General features: G+C 43.0%; 1 protein-coding gene and 1 long non-coding RNA gene across 2 annotated transcripts in view; one reads left to right on the top strand and one right to left on the bottom strand.

Moving 5' to 3' along the window:
- Positions 1-11,780, bottom strand: part of LOC138917646 (uncharacterized) — a 57,223-nt gene extending 45,443 nt beyond the window's left edge. The window contains exon 1 of the long non-coding RNA XR_011425952.1: positions 11,707-11,780. This is a non-coding gene — a long non-coding RNA (uncharacterized lncRNA). The remainder of the gene's footprint in view (positions 1-11,706) is intronic.
- Positions 9,590-17,845, top strand: MAT2A (methionine adenosyltransferase 2A). The gene is made up of 9 exons (XM_023618791.2): positions 9,590-10,969; positions 13,044-13,121; positions 13,223-13,345; positions 14,081-14,193; positions 14,280-14,423; positions 14,620-14,838; positions 15,063-15,245; positions 15,396-15,529; positions 16,202-17,845. The coding sequence occupies exons 1-9, from the start codon at positions 10,879-10,881 to the stop codon at positions 16,302-16,304; spliced, it is 1,188 nt and encodes a 395-aa protein (XP_023474559.1). The 5' UTR covers positions 9,590-10,878; the 3' UTR covers positions 16,305-17,845.
- The last annotated feature ends 208 nt before the right edge of the window (positions 17,846-18,053 follow it).

The raw sequence follows: 18,053 nt of genomic DNA, 5'->3' as shown, positions 1-18,053 counted from the left end.
CAACTACGCTGAAGCCTGTTCATCTACCACACTCCACACCCTGGAGATAATCCACTTTTGTTGCTATTAATCTTTTTTGTTTTTTAAAGATTTTATTTTTTTTCCTTTTTCTCCCCAAAGCTCCCCAGTACATAGTTGTATATTTTTAGTTGTGGGTCCTTCTAGTTGTGGCATGTGGGACGCTGCCTCAGCATGGCCTGATGAGCGGTGCCGTGTCCGTGCCCAGGATCCAAACCTGCGAAACCCTGGGCCACCAAGGCGAAGCATGTGAACTTAACCACTTGGCCACCCGGCTGGCCCCTAATCGTTTTTGTCTTTTGAACTTACAGAAATAGTTCTTGCAAGTTTTTACAATTTCAAATAACACAGGCATGAATACAGGAAAACCGTTAATCCTACCCCACAGAGGTAGTCACTGTAAAGTTTGGTGTTTAGGCTCCTAGGATTTATTCTATGAATTACATTTATTTATTATATGTATTTGTACTTACAGATATGTAATAATTTTTTAAAAAATAAGATGATATTCTATATTGTTGCAACATGTTTTTTTGTATAGCAGAATATCATGGACCTATGTTCAATCTGTAGATATAGTTCCACCTCATTCTCTTTAATAGCTGCATAATGGTCCATTGTGAATTAAGTACCATAATTTTTCAATTTCCCTGTTAGTATTCATTTAAGCCATTTCTATATTTTTGCTATTATAAATAATGCTGATATAAACACACACACACATATTTACACATTTAATGCTAATATTTCTTTTTTTTTTTTGAGGAAGATTTACCTTGAGCTAACATCTGTGCCAATCTTCCTCTATTTTATATGTGGGATGCCGCCACGGCACGGCTTGATAAGTGGTGCTAGGTCCACACTCGAGATCCAAACTGGCGAACACCAGTGCTGCCAAAGCAGAGGGCACAAACAGCCACTACATCACCAGGCTGGCCCTGAATGCTAATATTTCTTTAGAATAGATTGCCAGAGGTGGGACTGCAGGATACTAGGGAATGTGAATTTAAGTTTATAAGAGATACTAGAAAGGATTCTTAGTTTGTAGTATATGGTTGAGCTTCAGAAATTATATATACAATTACGTGTGTGTGAGTATGTGTGGTACATGTTTCTAAGGAGAGATCCATAGCTTTCTTCAGACCAAAAAAAAGGTTATGAGCCACCGAGCCATGGGGAGCTGGCATTTACCTGTGGCTCTATCCACAGGTAGTGAATTTGCAGGTCTTGAGCAATTTTATCCAGCAGGTACTTGTCCAGCAAGGGCCACTTCCTGTCAAAGTCCAGGACCAACTGCAAGGAGAGCAGATATGTCTTGCCCCTAGAATAAAGGTAAGGGGCCACACACACTTCCTGTGTTCCTGGATGGTGCTTAGGCTCAATTAGATCAGATAAGTATGCTTAGCTGCTGTTCTTGATTCTCCTGCCGGGAGGCCATCTCACCACTACCTATAGCTTTGCCTCCAGGCAGTGAGGACAGTGGCCAGCCTCAGATCTGCTCACCACCCCTCTTTGCCCATGGTGCTCCCACATCCAGTGTCCATAAGCCCAGCCAAGTGGGACTATTCCCTGTCAGAACCAGACTCAAGTCTGGAGTAGACCATAGACAGGGGCCTTATACTCTGCAGGGCTGTGGGCTTCATCCTGTAAGCCTTTTAGGGACTTACAACCTCATTCCAATCCTCAAAGGGAACGAAAGCAAAGCTGCCTTCCAGACAGGGTATGGGCAATTTGGACCCTGACTTAAGAACTTCTGCATTAACAATAACCCTGCAATATTTCCAATAGCTCAGTGATTCTCAATTGGGGATCACATTTACAGTTGTCACAGCTTGTAGGGGTGGGGGAAGGGTGCTACTGGCATCTAATGAGTAGAGGCCAGGGACACAGGAACATATTCTATAATGCACAGAACAGCTCCCCACAACAAAGAATTATCCAGTACAAAATGTCAATACTGCCAAGGTTGGAGAACCCCTGCAAAATATCTGATTAATAGCATCGACAAAGTATTTTGGACTAGAGAGTGATCAGACTTTTGATAATATTTCCACATGCTACCTAGACCTGGCTCACATGAAGTTTCCGCCTGGACCATCCTGGGTTGTCTTTTTTACAATCACTTTTACAGAAACTCAAAGAAAGACATTTTTGAATAATCTGAGGCAGAATTCTTGGGGTACCCTCTCTTCTCAAAGGGTCTAGGTAGGTGGTCTTCAAATTTTTGTGGCATTTTACTCCAAAAATAATTGTAAGAAATTATGTGCTACCAGTACATTTTTAAATGGACATCCAAAGTTTTTCATTACAGATAGTATAGTTGAAAAGGTTGTACTTTTCAGTATATTGTAAATATTGGCATTTAAAAAATAATAAACCATCGCTCTTAAATATATCCAATGAAATCTAAATACTACAGAGATTTAATACCATCATTTTCAAAATAAATGAACAAAAAAAAGTAAAGTTAAAAATATATGAACAAATTCTTCTTTAATAGATAATTTGTATTGTTCTTTTTTTTCTATGAACTCCAACTTACTTCCCCAACAAAATTTATACATAAATAATGTATATTTTATCTTGAAAGCCTTTTATTGATCACCCTATCACCTACTTTGTACCAAAATATGCAAGTAAATTGAAATATTTTAAAATGTTTATTATAAGTCTCTAGGGGCCAGCCCCGTGGCCAAGTGGTTAAGTTTGCGTGTTCCACTTTGGCGGCCCCGGGTTTCGCTGGTTCAGATCCTGAGCGCAGACATGGCACCGCTAATTAGGCCAGGTTGAGGTTGCGTCCCGCAAGACACAACTAGATGGACTCACAACTAAAAAAAATATACCACTATGTACTGAAGGGATTTGGGGAGAAAAAGCAGAAAAAAAAAGTCTAAGAGTTAGCAAAATTTTCTTTGGCTTGATTTATCAATACAATAATCAGTACACAGTTGATCAAAATAACAAATATATTATAATTTTTTATAATTATCAATCAAAAAGGACAAACACATAAGCATATATGTTCGTGTGTGTTATGACATGCACGTTTTTCCCAATTAGTTTAAAAATCCATGGAAGAATATTACTCATTGTTACAAAGAGCTCATTATTGATTTTAATCCTATTTTTCATTTTTATAAATGTAAGCACTGAGTAAACTTGTTCATATAAATAAGTAGATTGTTATGGAAGAAGTTTTGTTAGAACAATTTTACTAAATATTTTTAATTCTGTTTGAGTTAAACGCCCAAACAAAAACCCAACAACAAACAAACAAAAAGCTCATAGTGATCTAGCATCCAAAATTATGCTTAACGATCTGTCAGCTAACAATGCCATTAAGTCATCCAATTGTGTAGAAAACAAAGGATTAGACAAGATTTAACTTGCAAAAAGATTTGTCAGTCATCAGAATTATTCATTTTCTCAATACCTACACCAATATTTTAGTGTGTTCCTTTGTTTAGCACCCCAGAGTGAGATTCTGCTGGGTGAGAGGTCTTCCCTGCTCTAATATACTTAAGAGAAGGGCCACTATGAAAGGAGAATGGGGGATGAGAACCTACTTTTCCATCTCAGGCCCATTCTCAGGCAGATCAGTTCTAGAAAATAGTCCATATGGAAGTTAGGGATCTGGAAATTTATTCAATTAAAACTATGAATGTCTGGACGGACCTTGGAAAGCTTCATGTAGTCCCACGGGTACCCTATGCCAGTTTGCAGACTCCTAGTCTAAGATCCTTGCAACTCAACGTGTGGTCCTTAGTCCAGCAGGACCAGCACCACCTAATCAGAATTGTGGACTCTTGCTAAAATGCATATTTTAATGAGATCCCCACGTGATCTGTATGCATATTAAAGTTTGAGAACCCACTGCTTCTGGCGAAGGTGTCCATGGTCTTGAAGGATGACACTTTTATCACACATATAACATGGATCTTGCAGGCCTCTTGAAGGCGTAGGGTTATTACCACTGATTAAACCAACAATTAGCTAGCCCAACAGTTTTCAATCCTGGTTGTTCATTAGAATCACCTGGGTTGCTTTTAAAACATACCTATGGCCTATCCCAAACTCAGGGATTCTAACTTAATAAGTCTAGGGTGAGGTCCAGTCATCAGCTGATTTAACGTGCAGCCAGAGCTGAAACCACAACACTTCCTCTGAATTACATACTTGAGAAAGGTTGCCCAATACTCTGAATCCTAGCTGTTGCGGTTGTCAAGGGACTCCAAAAACAGGTCCTGCCAGTTCTAATCTGCATATAACCTAATCCATGAGAGTTAGGTTGATGCTTCCAATCCAGCTGGAAGCCTGGAAAGAGGGTATCAATGTAGGAACCCATAGAGAGGATCATTCCAGTAGGACATACTGGTGATCACTCTGTTAGACCACCTTCTTCCTTGTGATAGGTGCCATGAACCCTCTGAGACTGCACATAAAGGGTAACATCACTCCAGATCAAGTTAGGGGGCAAAGACTAGAACTCTGCTCCCCAGCAGCTGAGAAGATCTCAGCCTCAGTTGATCCTGACCATGGCCTGGTTTATACTCTTCCTCTGCTAGGCCTTTAATCACAGAGTGCAGTAAAACCAAAATCTCTTATATTTGCCTTCATGGATTCCCTTCTCAGTCAAATGATAACGTAAGAACACCAACTACTCAGGCTTCCTGGAGACTGAGTAGCCTGAAGGACTGAAAAGTTCTCAGAGTATGGCAAAATACTTGGCAGGCATGTCAGGTCTCTGAGAATTGTGAAGGCAACACCACTGAGGACAGGGCTTGGTGCTCCCAAGTGCCCCACCAAGTCAGCATTCTTCATCCTGGGGACAGCTGTGTCCTCTCACAGAGCAGAGTTGGGCAAGATAAAGGATACAGGAGTTCCTTCCTACTTCTACCCCAACATCCTCATTTACCCAGGGGCATGGGGCAGAATCTTCCTTTGGCTTCCTGTGGAGGCAGTTTACAAAAGAAGGATCCCAAAGCCAAATCCAGTATCAGTTAGTGAGAGGTTAGTCCAAACACACTGAGCCCAAAAAAGGGAGAAAAAGAGTCAGAGATGAAAAGGTAGGTCAGGAGGCCCAGGTACCAAGCAAAAAAAACTGGAGATAGAAGCAAAAGCAAGCAGGTATACCAGTAGGACAAAGCCGGCAATCATCTAGGGCAGATTCAGCCCTGAGTTCAGGGCAAACCTAAACTGCAACCAGTCTTAAGAGGTGGGTATGTGTCTTCCTGAAGTGTTAGGGTGGGGTCTAAAGAGGTAAGTCTCCAAATGATATGTTGTCTATGGGGAATGGCACCTGCCTTCAGATGAAAACTGAGGATGGCATGTGGTAAGTCTACACGATAGCAAAAACAATCTCAACCTGTCCCAACAAAGATACTGATGATTCAAGGGAATAGCCATGGCTCTAGACAATGGCCAAGTGGCTGAACTAAGCAGCAACAGAAATGGTGAGAGTAAATCTTACAGGAGTCCCTGAGTGCTGATAGTAATCTTTGGCCACAGGTAGACTTGGTTCAATCATGAGAACTCCATCCATACTTGGGTAGGAGAGACATTTGAATCCTAGTGCTTGGACACTGTACACCTCCATGAATGGCGCCATTAGAAATTTTGGAAAGCATCATCAGAATCCTGAAAGCTCTATCAGAGGCCAAACTAAGGGGGAAACTAGAGATGGAGCATCCTATTATCTAGATTCTTCCTTCTAGTCTCCCCTCCTCTATGCACTTTTGTTTTTCCAAAATTCACCATACAAATGAATTAATTCATTTCCCTATTAATGAGGTTGAGCATCGTTTCATATGTTTATCAACAATTTGCCTTTGCTTCTTGGTGAATTACTCACTTACATTCTTTTTCCCGGTTTTCATTGGGCTGTTTGTCATTTTCTTAGCAATTGGTACAAACCCTTTGTCTGTCATGTGCTGCAAATGTTTTCTCCCATTTGTTTGTTTTGGATTTTACTTATACAGTAATTTTTCATTTTTATGTAGTTAAATCTATCAATCTCTTCCTTTGTGGCTTCTGGATTTTTCATTTGTCATACTGACAAAAATCAAAAAGAGTGATAACACTCAGCATCGGTGAGAGAGTTGGAAATGATATTCTCATACCCTACTGGTAGGAATGTGAGTTTGACAACCATTTGGAAAGTAATCTGGTTATAACTACTAATATGTAAAAGTGTGCATAATCTTTGTCTCAGCAATCCCACTTTGGGACGTCTTTTCCACAAAAATAAAAACATTGGTTCACAAAAGTATATGTATAAAGATGTTAGGTTCATCAGCATTGTGTATAGGGCAAAAATGAGAAACAACTTGAACGTCAACCAATAAGGCAACAACTGAGTGAACTGTATGGCAGAGTCATACTAAGTATATTTGACTGTTATTAAAAGAAATGATTTGGTATAACAATGTCAAAGTACTTAATGCCACAAAACCGTATACTTAAAAATGGTTAAAACGGTAAATTTTAAGTTATGCTTCTTTTACCACGATATGAAAAAGAGAGAGAGAGAGAAATAGAATGATTTATATCTCTACACAGCGTCCGGGAGAAATGACCATGAAAATTGTTAAGAGAAAAATCCATGTTTCAGTTAAAATGTGTGAGTGAGTGAGTGTGTGTGTGTGTGTGCGCGGATGCATCTTCACAGAAAAAAGTATAGAATGATACAAACCAAATCTTACCATTAATTACCTCAGGGAGTGTGAAGTATTTGTTGTTTGACTTGTAACAAGGAGCATGAATTTAGAGATCAGACCCAAGCTCAAGTCCCAGCTCCACTTCTGATTTGACCTGGGAGAATTACATGTTTGTTCGTTTGTAAAACAGGAAGAGAAACAGTACCTGCCTCATTAGAATTGTTGTGAGGCATAGATATTAGAACAGTGCCTGTCATAATAAATCATAGATATTGTCATCATTATACTATTGTCTCCTTCAGTATCTTCTTCATTGTACCCTATGCATTCTTCCATCCCTCACTACTTCGAGACTGTCAAAAGACTAAAGTATCAGTAGAAAAAAACCAGAGAAACAAAAACAAATTACAAGAAGCCTAAAAATGAGGGGTTCACATACTACTTCTTTCAGATCCCACTAGAGTTAGCTTGCTTCTGAGGCCATCTGAGATGTCTGAGCTTTGGCCCTAAAGGACTGGCACAATTTTGGAGATATCTGGCCTAGATTTCTTTCTTCTTGGCCTGTCATGACGTAGAAGGTACTCAAGACTCACAGCCTAGAAGCTTTCTTCTCAACATCTCCACATCTTCCCTATTGCTCTTTGATAATACCTAGTATCATCTTCCTCTTTTCTCTTGCCAAATCAACAGCTTCTTGCACTGCAAATACTTTTTCTTACTTAACTGGAACTCTCTCCTTGAGTGGCAGACTGATAAGACCTGGAGTTATACTTGCTGCCTGAGTCACAAACCCAGTTTATCTAATCCCAACCTTGCCCCTTTCGTAGGACTACTGCCACATTAACATTCTCTGGGTTGAGAAACCTGGAGCCTTTAGGCAGTGATTAGACTTTTTCTATGTGCTTTAGATTTCACATTCAACAAAGCTCATTAATGTTAAACATGAAATAAACCAATAACTTCTCCTGGTTTATTTTACCCTTAAGGCACTAATATGCGGAATCAGAAATCTCATTCCTCTCAGAACAGGATGGCAATGAGCTTCCCTGTTAGTAAAGAGCTCTCAAATTTATTAATTATGCTTGTGACTAAAACAAAGCAGTAGCTCTCTGCATTATTTTACATGATCCCCAGGGTTTCTCATTTCCCCACTTCCTTCTGCCATCCCTTATATTTATTCATTTTTTCCTTTTGTCTCCTTCTCTTTCTCCCTGTCTTCTCTCTCCCTCTCCTCAAACATTCTTAAGCGCCTTCTGTGTGTCAGGCAGTCAGCAACAAAGCGTGAACAAAACAGACCACCTTCTCATTCTCACGGAGCTTACAAACCTAATTGGGAGTTGAGACATTCATCGAATAATCATCACATCTGTAATTTCAAACAGCACTTAGTGCCACATAGGAAAACACAGGACCCTGTGAGAAGTCTGTGTAGGTAGAGGTTTCATACAGGAAGCGGCAGCTGAGCTGGGGTGGGAGGGATGAGGAGGAGTTAGTCCGGAATCTCCCCCATTTAGAGCTCCAGGTGGGCAGAGACCAGGACTGTCAGAGCACCAGCCCTGACGAGGTACTCATAAATATTTGTGGGAGGAAAAGACAATGAGAAAAATATACAATCAATGAAAATGTGTCCTGCTTTGTTTTGATACTAATCAATCAATAAATTTAACTGTTACTAATTAAAAGAAATCCAAAGTAGAAGACAGAAAGGAGAAAGTGGCACAAGATGAGGTTGAAGACGTAGCAGCCAAATCACACGCAGGCCTTTAAGGGTGTGTAGGGATTTTAGTCTTTACCCTAACAGCAAGTGGAAGCCACTAAAGGGTTATTTGTTCCAGCTAACATTAAAAAAAATAGCCATTATGTGCTAGATACTGTGCTAAAGACTTTACTTGGACGATTTCATTTAATCCTTGAAGCAATCTTATGATAGTACTGTTATTATCCCAGTTCTACAGACTGAAGACACTGAAGTGTAGACAGGTTAAGTTGTTTGCTCAAAACTGTTAATAAGTGGCAGAGGTTTGACTCCAAAACCCTTACTCTTAACTACTACATTACACGTACTCTGGGCAAGAAAGAGAAGTAGGTAAGCAAGTATGAACAGCTGATTCTAATCTCCTTGGCAGGAACAGCGTCACTGTGGAGTTGGTAGCATAGGGGTATCAGGGTTTAAAGAGCTAATCGTTGAATTTAACTAATCCCCTTGTTCTGACTCCATATTAATCAAATAACCTTCTAATTATATTCTGGCTTCCCATATAGAGTTTTCTGCTAGGAGATAATGCACTGACCAGCCTACACACGCAATTTGTTCCAGTTGGCAATTTTATTAGTCATTGTGAGTTAGTAAACTGGCATTCTGCTTAAAAAAAAAAAAGGTGAAATCCACTAAAACACACAAAAAATTATGAACTAGTCTTATACAGTTATTTTTCCATTAAGTTAGTTTGAAACAAACACCAATAAATAAAAATAACATATATTGTCTCTTTTGTGATCTAACCTTTTCTAGCTGCCTGCTCGGAGTGACCATGAATGCCGTCATGAAGTCTAGAGATGAGCTCTTTCTTTACCTTCTTTGTCAAAGCCCCTAGCACAGCCCAAGTGCTTCCATTGCTTCCTAATTGGCAGACTCCCACCATTCCTCCCGCAGACCGCGGAGAGGACTGTTGTTCAGAATCTACCTAATTCTACGAGCGAGAGGCAGCTGAAGGCTGCTACAAGGGGTCGCATTCATCTCCCCAGGGCACGGTGCATCCTATCCTAAGAGCAGGCGTTCCCTACTAACATCATTAAACCCGATGTTAATACGCTCGGGGCCTCCGGGACAGCAGCAGCCCCTGCCAGACCTGCACCGAGTCGCAGCCTCAGTACGAGAGGAAGTGACCCCCGCCCTCCTTTCCACGTGTGGGCTCCTTCCACGCGGGGACTCCATGAAATCGGTTCCTGACTCCCTACTCCTTCTTGGCTCAAGTTTTGTTCTTTTTCCTTCTCTTCGTATAATTCCTTTAATGGGCAAAACTGAGACAAACGCAAGTGGACATGTTAAAGGGAAAGCTTCATGAAACAGACCATTTCACCCTGTCAAGAGATCTGCTTAATCACATACAAGGGCTAAATAGGGTTCCCCCCCTCCGAAGAAAAACATTCAACAGTCTCTTGAACAGAAGATGAAAATGACACTCTAAACAACGATTTTTGGTTTTTCCTCAAAGACATGGGAAAGTCAGCAAGTGCAAGGTCAGCCTTGCGAGCGGCCTCCTTTCTTGGACAGAGAAAAGGCCGGAGCTGAAGGAGCCGGAGCGCGGCCTCCACTGCGGTGTCAGCAAGGGAGAAGGGCCTCTCTCACAAACGTTAGCGCTGGGGGTGAAAGGAGGACAGCTGTCGTTTAAATGGATGACAGAACTCTCCTTATCTTGCTCTGCGGCCATTTTCACCACAGAGGCATGAACCAAGACATTACTAGCAACCAGGCGGCCCCCCTCAGGACTTCCAGCCGCCAGCAGCGCGCAGCGCGGGGATGAATACAGCCGTGCGAAGAATCGGACGCTGACCAGCCAAGATGGCCACTTTCACATGGCTGAAGGCCACTGGCTCCCCGTCACTCGAGCATCTAAAGGCGGGGCGGCCGGAAAGACCCTCGGGAAGAGTCAGAGGACAAAACCTTCGCCGATTCCCGCCACCGCCGCTGGGGGACGCGATCTCGCGGCCAGATAACCTGGCCAACGGTCGGAAAGGAGGTGCCATGTCACAGCACAGGGGGGGAGGCCCACAAAACCCTTGTCGCTTACCCTCCACCTTCAGCACAGAAGGGTACCACGACCCAGTATCCTTGCGTTTCCACTTACCCCTTGTTCTAACTGCTTGAGATAGCTACATATTCGCAGGAGGGGCGCGTTACCTCCGCTCCCTCCCCCTGCCTGCCAGAGTGGTTCAGCCCGCGCTCCCCTCAAAGCACCGCCCTCTCCGCTCGCGCGAATGGCGCATTGGCGCGCGGCGCCGAGGGGCGGGGCCCGAGCCGGGCGCGCGCTGGCGCTGTATATAAATGCTGGGCCGCAGAGCCCGCCGCCTCGTTCGCTCCGCGCCGCCCGCCCGAGCTGAATAGGACGTCGTCTTCAGCTTGCGCATTTCGCAGTCGTCTCCTCGCCGCTCGCTTCTCTCTTCAGCGCCGCTTTCGCTCCCCGCCACTGTCACCAACACCACCATGAACGGGCAGCTCAACGGCTTCCACGAGGGATTCATCGAGGAGGGCACGTTCCTCTTCACCTCAGAGTCCGTGGGGGAAGGCCACCCAGGTGAGGTGACGGGGCCTGGAGCGACGCGTGGGGCGGGGCGTCGGGCCGCGCTGGGGCTGGCCGGCCGGCCGGGACCTGCGAGCGGCGGTGCCCATCACATCCCGCTGGTTGCCCTCGCCCGGCGGGCGGTGGGAAGAGCGGCGGCTGCGCGCCTTCCTCGTGGCGCCGCCGGTGCCGAGCGCGTGGCCGCCGCTACCCCCGCCTTCTCCTCTCGTCCCCTCCCATCCGGCCGCGCGCCTCGGCATGCGGAAGATTCCAGAAATGAGAAGGGCGGGGGCTGCGGCAGCCAGTGCTCTACCCGGGGAGGGCACTGTTTCCTCCTCTCCGCCCTGCCGGCTGGAAACCCTCGAGTGGGCGACCCGCCCCGCGTGCTCGCGGCCGGCCGTCGGGAGCGCGCGCCCCGCATTGCGGCCGCAACCACGTGCTTGCCGCATGTGGAGGCCGTGCGCGGGGGAGCCGGCGGGCCCGGGAGCGCACGGGTCTGCGGAGCCGGGCCCGCGCCTCGGGCCGCCTGGTTCCCATGAATTCCTTGGCGTGGGTCGTTACTACACGCTGCGGAATACGGACGTGCCCTTAGGCGGTCTGCGGCCCCGTCTTCAAGGTGACAGCCTCCAACTAAATATAGCGCGCGTCGGAGAAGGCCTGCCTTATTTGGGCCATGCGGGAGAAGGCTAGGAAGCATGAATTAAGTGTAAGCCGCCGTTGCGTTGGGTTTCCTTTTAAAGGCTGGGGCTTACCGTTAGGCAAGGTTTGCCTTCACCGTTCCTCCTCCGGGCTTTGTCCACTGGTCCGCCATTATGGGGATCGATTTACACGTGAACGGGAGAAGCTATTTCAAGGAACTTTGAATCTCAGCCTGCAGACGTCACCTAGTGAAGATCACGATTTTGCTAGACTGCCTCTGCCCTTTCTTAGGATGACCACCATGACATAGTTATTTAGTCTGATGGGCGAAGCATCCATTTCTCTCTAGTAAGTCTACCGTGCCTGTGATGAAATCCCACAAGCAACCTAGAGGTATTCTGCTGTGGTGTGGGGTTTTTTTTTTTGGTTCGACTGGGTCCCCCCCCCCCCCAATGTTGAGAGCATCGCACGTGTTTGACCCACCTTTTTAATCATTTAAGTCACAAGCTTTTATAACAGTTTGTAGACTGTCTTGAGCTTCTGACTTGACTGCAACATATTTTGCTTTGTTTTGGATGGTTATAGAAAATTCAGGAAAGTGACATTTGGGGGGTTATTTCTGTTCCTCTCCCAATTTTTAATAGACGACAATATAGTGATGAGAAAATCAACAAGGATTCAGAATGCATTTTGGGCATATCCCAGTCTGTTCATTCAGCTCCTGTTCCTGGGCTAGTCTTAAAACAAAATCAAATGATTCCTCTTTTATGCCTGTTGTTCGTAAGGTATTCTTACTTTCATTGTTTAACTCTTTAATTGACATCATTTCTCGTTGCCCTAATTGGTGTTCTTTAGGATCAGGGAGAAATTGATAACAAGACAAACAGTTTACTCTTCTGGTGGTTAGATTTATAATGCATACTTTAAATTTTTGGAATAAACGTGTTACTGTCTTTGGAGATACTGTAAAGCTAAATGTTTCGTTGCTTTACTTCTAGATTTGGAAATGAACCACTTTATTTCTACTTTCACTTGATCTCAATTATGTCGCTGTTCTGTTTAACAGTGGAAATTGTTTTGCCTGGGAACTTAATTTTTCAAAATGTCTGAAAGACTTTAGAGATGGGACTGAAGTCCTTGTAAGGTGTAAAGTGCATATCATAATGAGTTAAAATATATTAAACATGCGGGGAGTTCTAGCAGATAGAATTGGTAAGTTTGGTGGTACAGCTATATTAAGACCATGGTGTCAAGTTTTCAAGTAACATGTAGTACTGTATACAGCATTTATTCTTCAGGCAAATGGCTTCTGGTAAAGCAGTGCTTTAATTAGACAGCAGTTAAGATCTCCATACTTGGAATGCCACTGAATTGTACACTTGAAAATAGTTAAATTGGTGTTAGAGTAACAGTAAGTTAAAGAAATTGAGCCAAGAATTTTTTTTTCCAGATAAGATTTGTGACCAGATCAGTGATGCTGTCCTTGATGCCCACCTTCAACAGGACCCTGATGCCAAAGTGGCTTGTGGTAGGTTCAGAATACAGCTTGCTTATCAACTGATGAAAAGGTAACATCATGAAAACTACTTTATAAAAGTGACATTTGAGTGTAAATCTCTCTCTTATTAGAAACTGTTGCTAAAACTGGAATGATCCTTCTTGCTGGGGAAATTACGTCCAGAGCTGCTGTTGACTACCAGAAAGTGGTTCGTGAAACCATAAAACACATTGGATATGATGATTCTTCCAAAGGTGTGTTTTAATGAGTTGGATTTTTTAAGCTCCTCCTTTTTTCAGATGTTCTCTTCAACCCTCTCTAGCTCTGTCTTCTACATTGTTACTGCTAATCTTTAACTCCAGTTGTGTAGTTTCCCTATCCTTTTGTTCCAGTCCTATTCCGTTTTTTTTTTTTTAAGATTTTATTTTTTCCTGTTTCTCCCCAAAGCCCCCTGGTACACAGCTGTATATTCTTCGTTGTGGGTCCTTCTAGCTGTGGCATGTGGGACGCCGCCCCAGCGTGGCTCGATGAGCAGTGCCATATCCGCGCCCAGGATTCGAACCAACGAAACACTGGGCTGCCTGCAGTGGAGTGCATGAACTCAACCACTCAGCCACTGGGCCAGCCCCCTGTTCCGTTCTTTAAAAGTACTAAGCTGTAGTTGTATTTTATTTCTTTAGTGGTGTTTAGAATTCCAGATAATTGTTGCAAATGGAAGGCATTCCTGTGGCCTGTTTTTTCCCCCTCCCCAAAGTCCAAGTACATAGTTGGGTATCCTAGTTGTAAGTCATTCTAGTTCTTCTCTGTGGGGTGCTGCCACAGCATGGCCTGACGAGCAGTGTGTAGGTCCACGCCTAGGATCCAAACCAGCAAACCCCCGGCTGCTGAAGTGGAACATGTGAACTTAACCACTCAGCCATGGGGCTGACCGTGTGGCCTTTTTTTTGTGTTTTTTTTTTTTTTAACAAGGCACATTGTTTTATTTATAGGGTTTGATTACAAGACTTGTAATGTGCTAGTAGCCTTGGAGCAACAGTCACCAGATATTGCTCAAGGTGTTCATCTTGACCGAAATGAGGAAGACATTGGTGCAGGAGACCAGGTATCTTAGTAGACGCTATTTGCATCTTTTCTAAGACTAAATTCTGACGCTTCAGTTGATCACATTGGTGACCTTTCCTTTTTTAGGGTTTGATGTTTGGTTATGCCACTGATGAAACAGAGGAATGTATGCCTTTAACCATTGTGTTAGCACATAAGCTCAATGCCAAACTGGCTGAACTGCGCCGCAATGGCACTTTGCCTTGGTTATGCCCAGATTCTAAAACTCAAGTAAGTGATGATCATAAAGCTAGATTACACATGTTACATTGGCACAGAACATCAGTAAAGTTGTTTAAATAAAGCTAACTAAAAAAAGAATGAATAGCATTTGTCTTTCGTTATATTGTAACTTAGAGTAAAGAACCAAGAACAGAGCTGTTGTTCAGTAGACTAACTGTACTGATGGATCTGTGTTGCCTTCAAGGTGACTGTGCAATATATGCAGGATCGAGGTGCTGTGCTTCCTATCAGAGTCCACACAATTGTTATATCTGTTCAGCATGATGAAGAAGTTTGTATCGATGAGATGAGGGATGCCCTAAAGGAGAAAGTCATCAAAGCCGTTGTACCTGCAAAATATCTTGATGAGGATACAATCTATCATCTACAGCCAAGTGGCAGATTTGTTATTGGTGGGCCTCAGGTAAGGCCTTACGGTGTCAATTGAGGTTATTTTTTGCATCTTCTGTGATGGTTACTTGCAGAAATTTGGCTACTTTCACCTTTTTTCTAGGTTTTCTGAAGCCTACATGTGAATCTCCTGAGGATATTTGCTGAGTGATACAGAATAGACATTTAACAAACGTGATCTAGAACTACATATTTGAAAGGATTAGGCATAAAGTGACTAAAATCCTGTAATTTCAGGGCGATGCTGGTTTGACTGGCCGGAAAATCATTGTGGATACTTATGGCGGTTGGGGAGCTCATGGAGGAGGTGCCTTTTCAGGAAAGGATTATACCAAGGTGGACCGTTCAGCTGCTTATGCTGCTCGTTGGGTGGCAAAATCCCTTGTTAAAGGAGGTCTGTGCAGAAGGGTTCTTGTGCAGGTATATACTTTTATATAACCAGAGTGATTAAAAGGCATGTAAATGGGAGGGCATTTAGTGTAGTGATCTACGTTTTTTTTTATACCACTGTATTACACAAGTGTGTGTGTCTTTTGATCACTGACTCTTATGACATTTGAATCCTTTTAGGTCTCTTATGCTATTGGAGTTTCTCATCCATTGTCTATCTCCATTTTCCATTATGGCACCTCTCAGAAGAGTGAGAGAGAGCTATTAGAGATTGTGAAGAAGAATTTTGACCTCCGCCCTGGGGTCATTGTCAGGTAAAGATGGTAAAGCCTGTTGCTAGTGAAAAATGATGAGGGTGTGGGTGCGTGTATATATATTTGAGATATATTCAAATCTGAGAAGGTGAAGGTGTGAAGAAAGACTCATCCAGTGGGGAAGTTGAATTTCTAGAAGGTGTTGATGTTATCCTTTAAATTTCCTGCAGTGAAGGCTTAAATTAAGAAAAACGTAAAATTATAGTGCTCCATGGCTTAGACTAACGACTTTAGAAAGTCCACATCTTATATTGGGCTTTGTGCTCATGTTACCTAAGGATGTTTACTTAACAGAAATTAGTACAGATAAATGGAATGTCCAAGGCTGGTAACAGAGAAAATAACCGTGTTAGGGTGTGGGCATGGGACCTGGGTAAGTATGCCATGATCTCAGATGAGCTTTTGATACTTGAAATTTCTCAGAATAATGACAAGTTTTCATATTTGTTGAGCCAGGGACGGAAAAACAAGAACTATAGTTACTAATAAGGACTGTGCAAGGAGTTTGGACACCAGGGAAGTAACAAATTATTTTTTGCCACAAACTTTTTTCCTAGCATACCCCAGAGAACTGAACTCATTTGCCAGAACTCTTGAAAATGAGTCTTGCTGATTGTTTTGCTTTATTTAAATTGAATGCTACATATTAAGTTACGGACTTGTATATTCCAGGGATCTGGATCTGAAGAAGCCAATTTATCAGAGGACTGCAGCCTATGGCCACTTTGGTAGGGACAGCTTCCCATGGGAAGTGCCCAAAAAGCTTAAATATTGAAAGTGTTAGCCTTTTTTCCCCAGACTTGTTGGCGTAGGCTACAGAGAAGCCTTCAAGCTCTGAGGGAAAGGGCCCTTCTTCCTAAATTTTCCTGTCCTCTTTCAGCTCCCAATCAGTTGCAGTCACTCTAGTCAATGACATGAATTTTAGCTTGTGTGGGGGACTGTAAGTTGGGCTTGCTATTCTGTCCCTAGGTGTTTTGTTCACCATTATAATGAATTTAGTGAGCATAGGTGATCCATGTAACTGCCTAGAAACAAACCAACAACACTGTAGTAAATAATGCTTTGAAATTGAACCTTTGTGCCCTATCACCCAACCCTCTAAAATCCTAATTGCATTGACTTCCCAACCAAATGCTGAAAAATGTCCTTGTAATGTGCACGTAAAGTACTTGTAGTTCCATTATAGCCTCTGTCTGGCAATGCCACAGCCCTGTCAGCATGAATTTGTAATGTCTTGAGCTCTATTATGAATGTGAAGCCTTCCCTTATCCTCCCTATAACTTGATCCATTTCTAATTATGTAGCTCTTTGTCAGGGAGTGTTCCCTATCCAATCATTCTTGCATGTAACGCAAGTTCCAGCTGGAGCTCTAGCCTGACATTAAAAAGAAAAAAAAAGGCAGTTACCATTAAACCATCTCCCTGGTGCTTATGCTCTTAATTGCCATCTCTTAAAACAGCACCAAATCAAAATCTCTCCACTTTTCAGCTGTCTTTTGGAGGACGTACGTAATAAGGTTTTTATTTAGTAAACCAATTCTATGCATGGGTTCAGCACTAGCCAAACCACCAACTCCTAGCTCTAGATAACAGGCACTTGGCACCCTTGTGATGTTATACAGAGAAGTCACAGGGCAGTACCTGAGGGTCTGTAGGTTGCACACTTTGGTACCAGATAACTTTTTTTTTTCTTTATAAGAAAGACTGAGTATTCCACACTGCACAATAACTCCTCCTAGGGTTTTAACTTTGTTTTATTTTCAAAACCAGGTCCAATGAGCTTTCTGAACAGCTGGTGTAGCTACAGAGAAACCAGCTTCCTTCAGAGAGCAGTGCTTTTGGCGGGGAGGAGGAAATCCCTTCATACTTGAACATTTTCTAATTGCTTATTTATTGTATTCTGGGGTATGGCGTAAGTACAGAGAAGCCATCACCTCAGATGGCAGCTTTTAAAAGTTTTTTTTTCTTCTTTTTTTTTTTTTTTTTTTCCTCAACACCATGATTCCTTTAATAACATGTTTCCAGCATTCCCAGGTAGGCCAAGGTGTCCTACAGAAAAACCTTGGGTTAGACCTACGGGGGGTCTGGCTGGTGTTAACAGAAGGGAGGGCAGAGCTGGTGCGGCTGGCCATGGAGAAAGCTGACTTGGCTGGTGTGGTACAGAGAAGCCAGCTTGTTTACATGCTTATTCCATGACTGCTTGCCCTAAGCAGAAAGTGCCTTTCAGGATCTATTTTTGGAGGTTTATTACGTATGTCTGGTTCTCAATTCCAACAGTTTAATGAAGATCTAAATAAAATGCTAGGTTCTACCTTAACTGTGTCCATTATTCTTTAAAAGTGTCTTGGTTATGAATATGATCTGAGAGCATACTCTTTAACCCTGAAAAATTGCAGTCCTACCCATGATTCAGGGAAATCGCTTCAATCCTTAGACCCTGACTGCTGGCATTTAGTAGGTTTGTAAAGCCTATCCTTAGCACTAAGAAGAAAGTTAATGATTTGACCTCTGTCTCGCATTGCCTT

This window comes from Equus caballus, chromosome 15 (assembly GCF_041296265.1).
Source record: "Equus caballus isolate H_3958 breed thoroughbred chromosome 15, TB-T2T, whole genome shotgun sequence".
NCBI lineage: Eukaryota > Metazoa > Chordata > Mammalia > Perissodactyla > Equidae > Equus > Equus caballus.
Note: the sequence above shows the minus strand (reverse complement) of the source record. Positions and strands in the feature narration are given on the sequence as shown.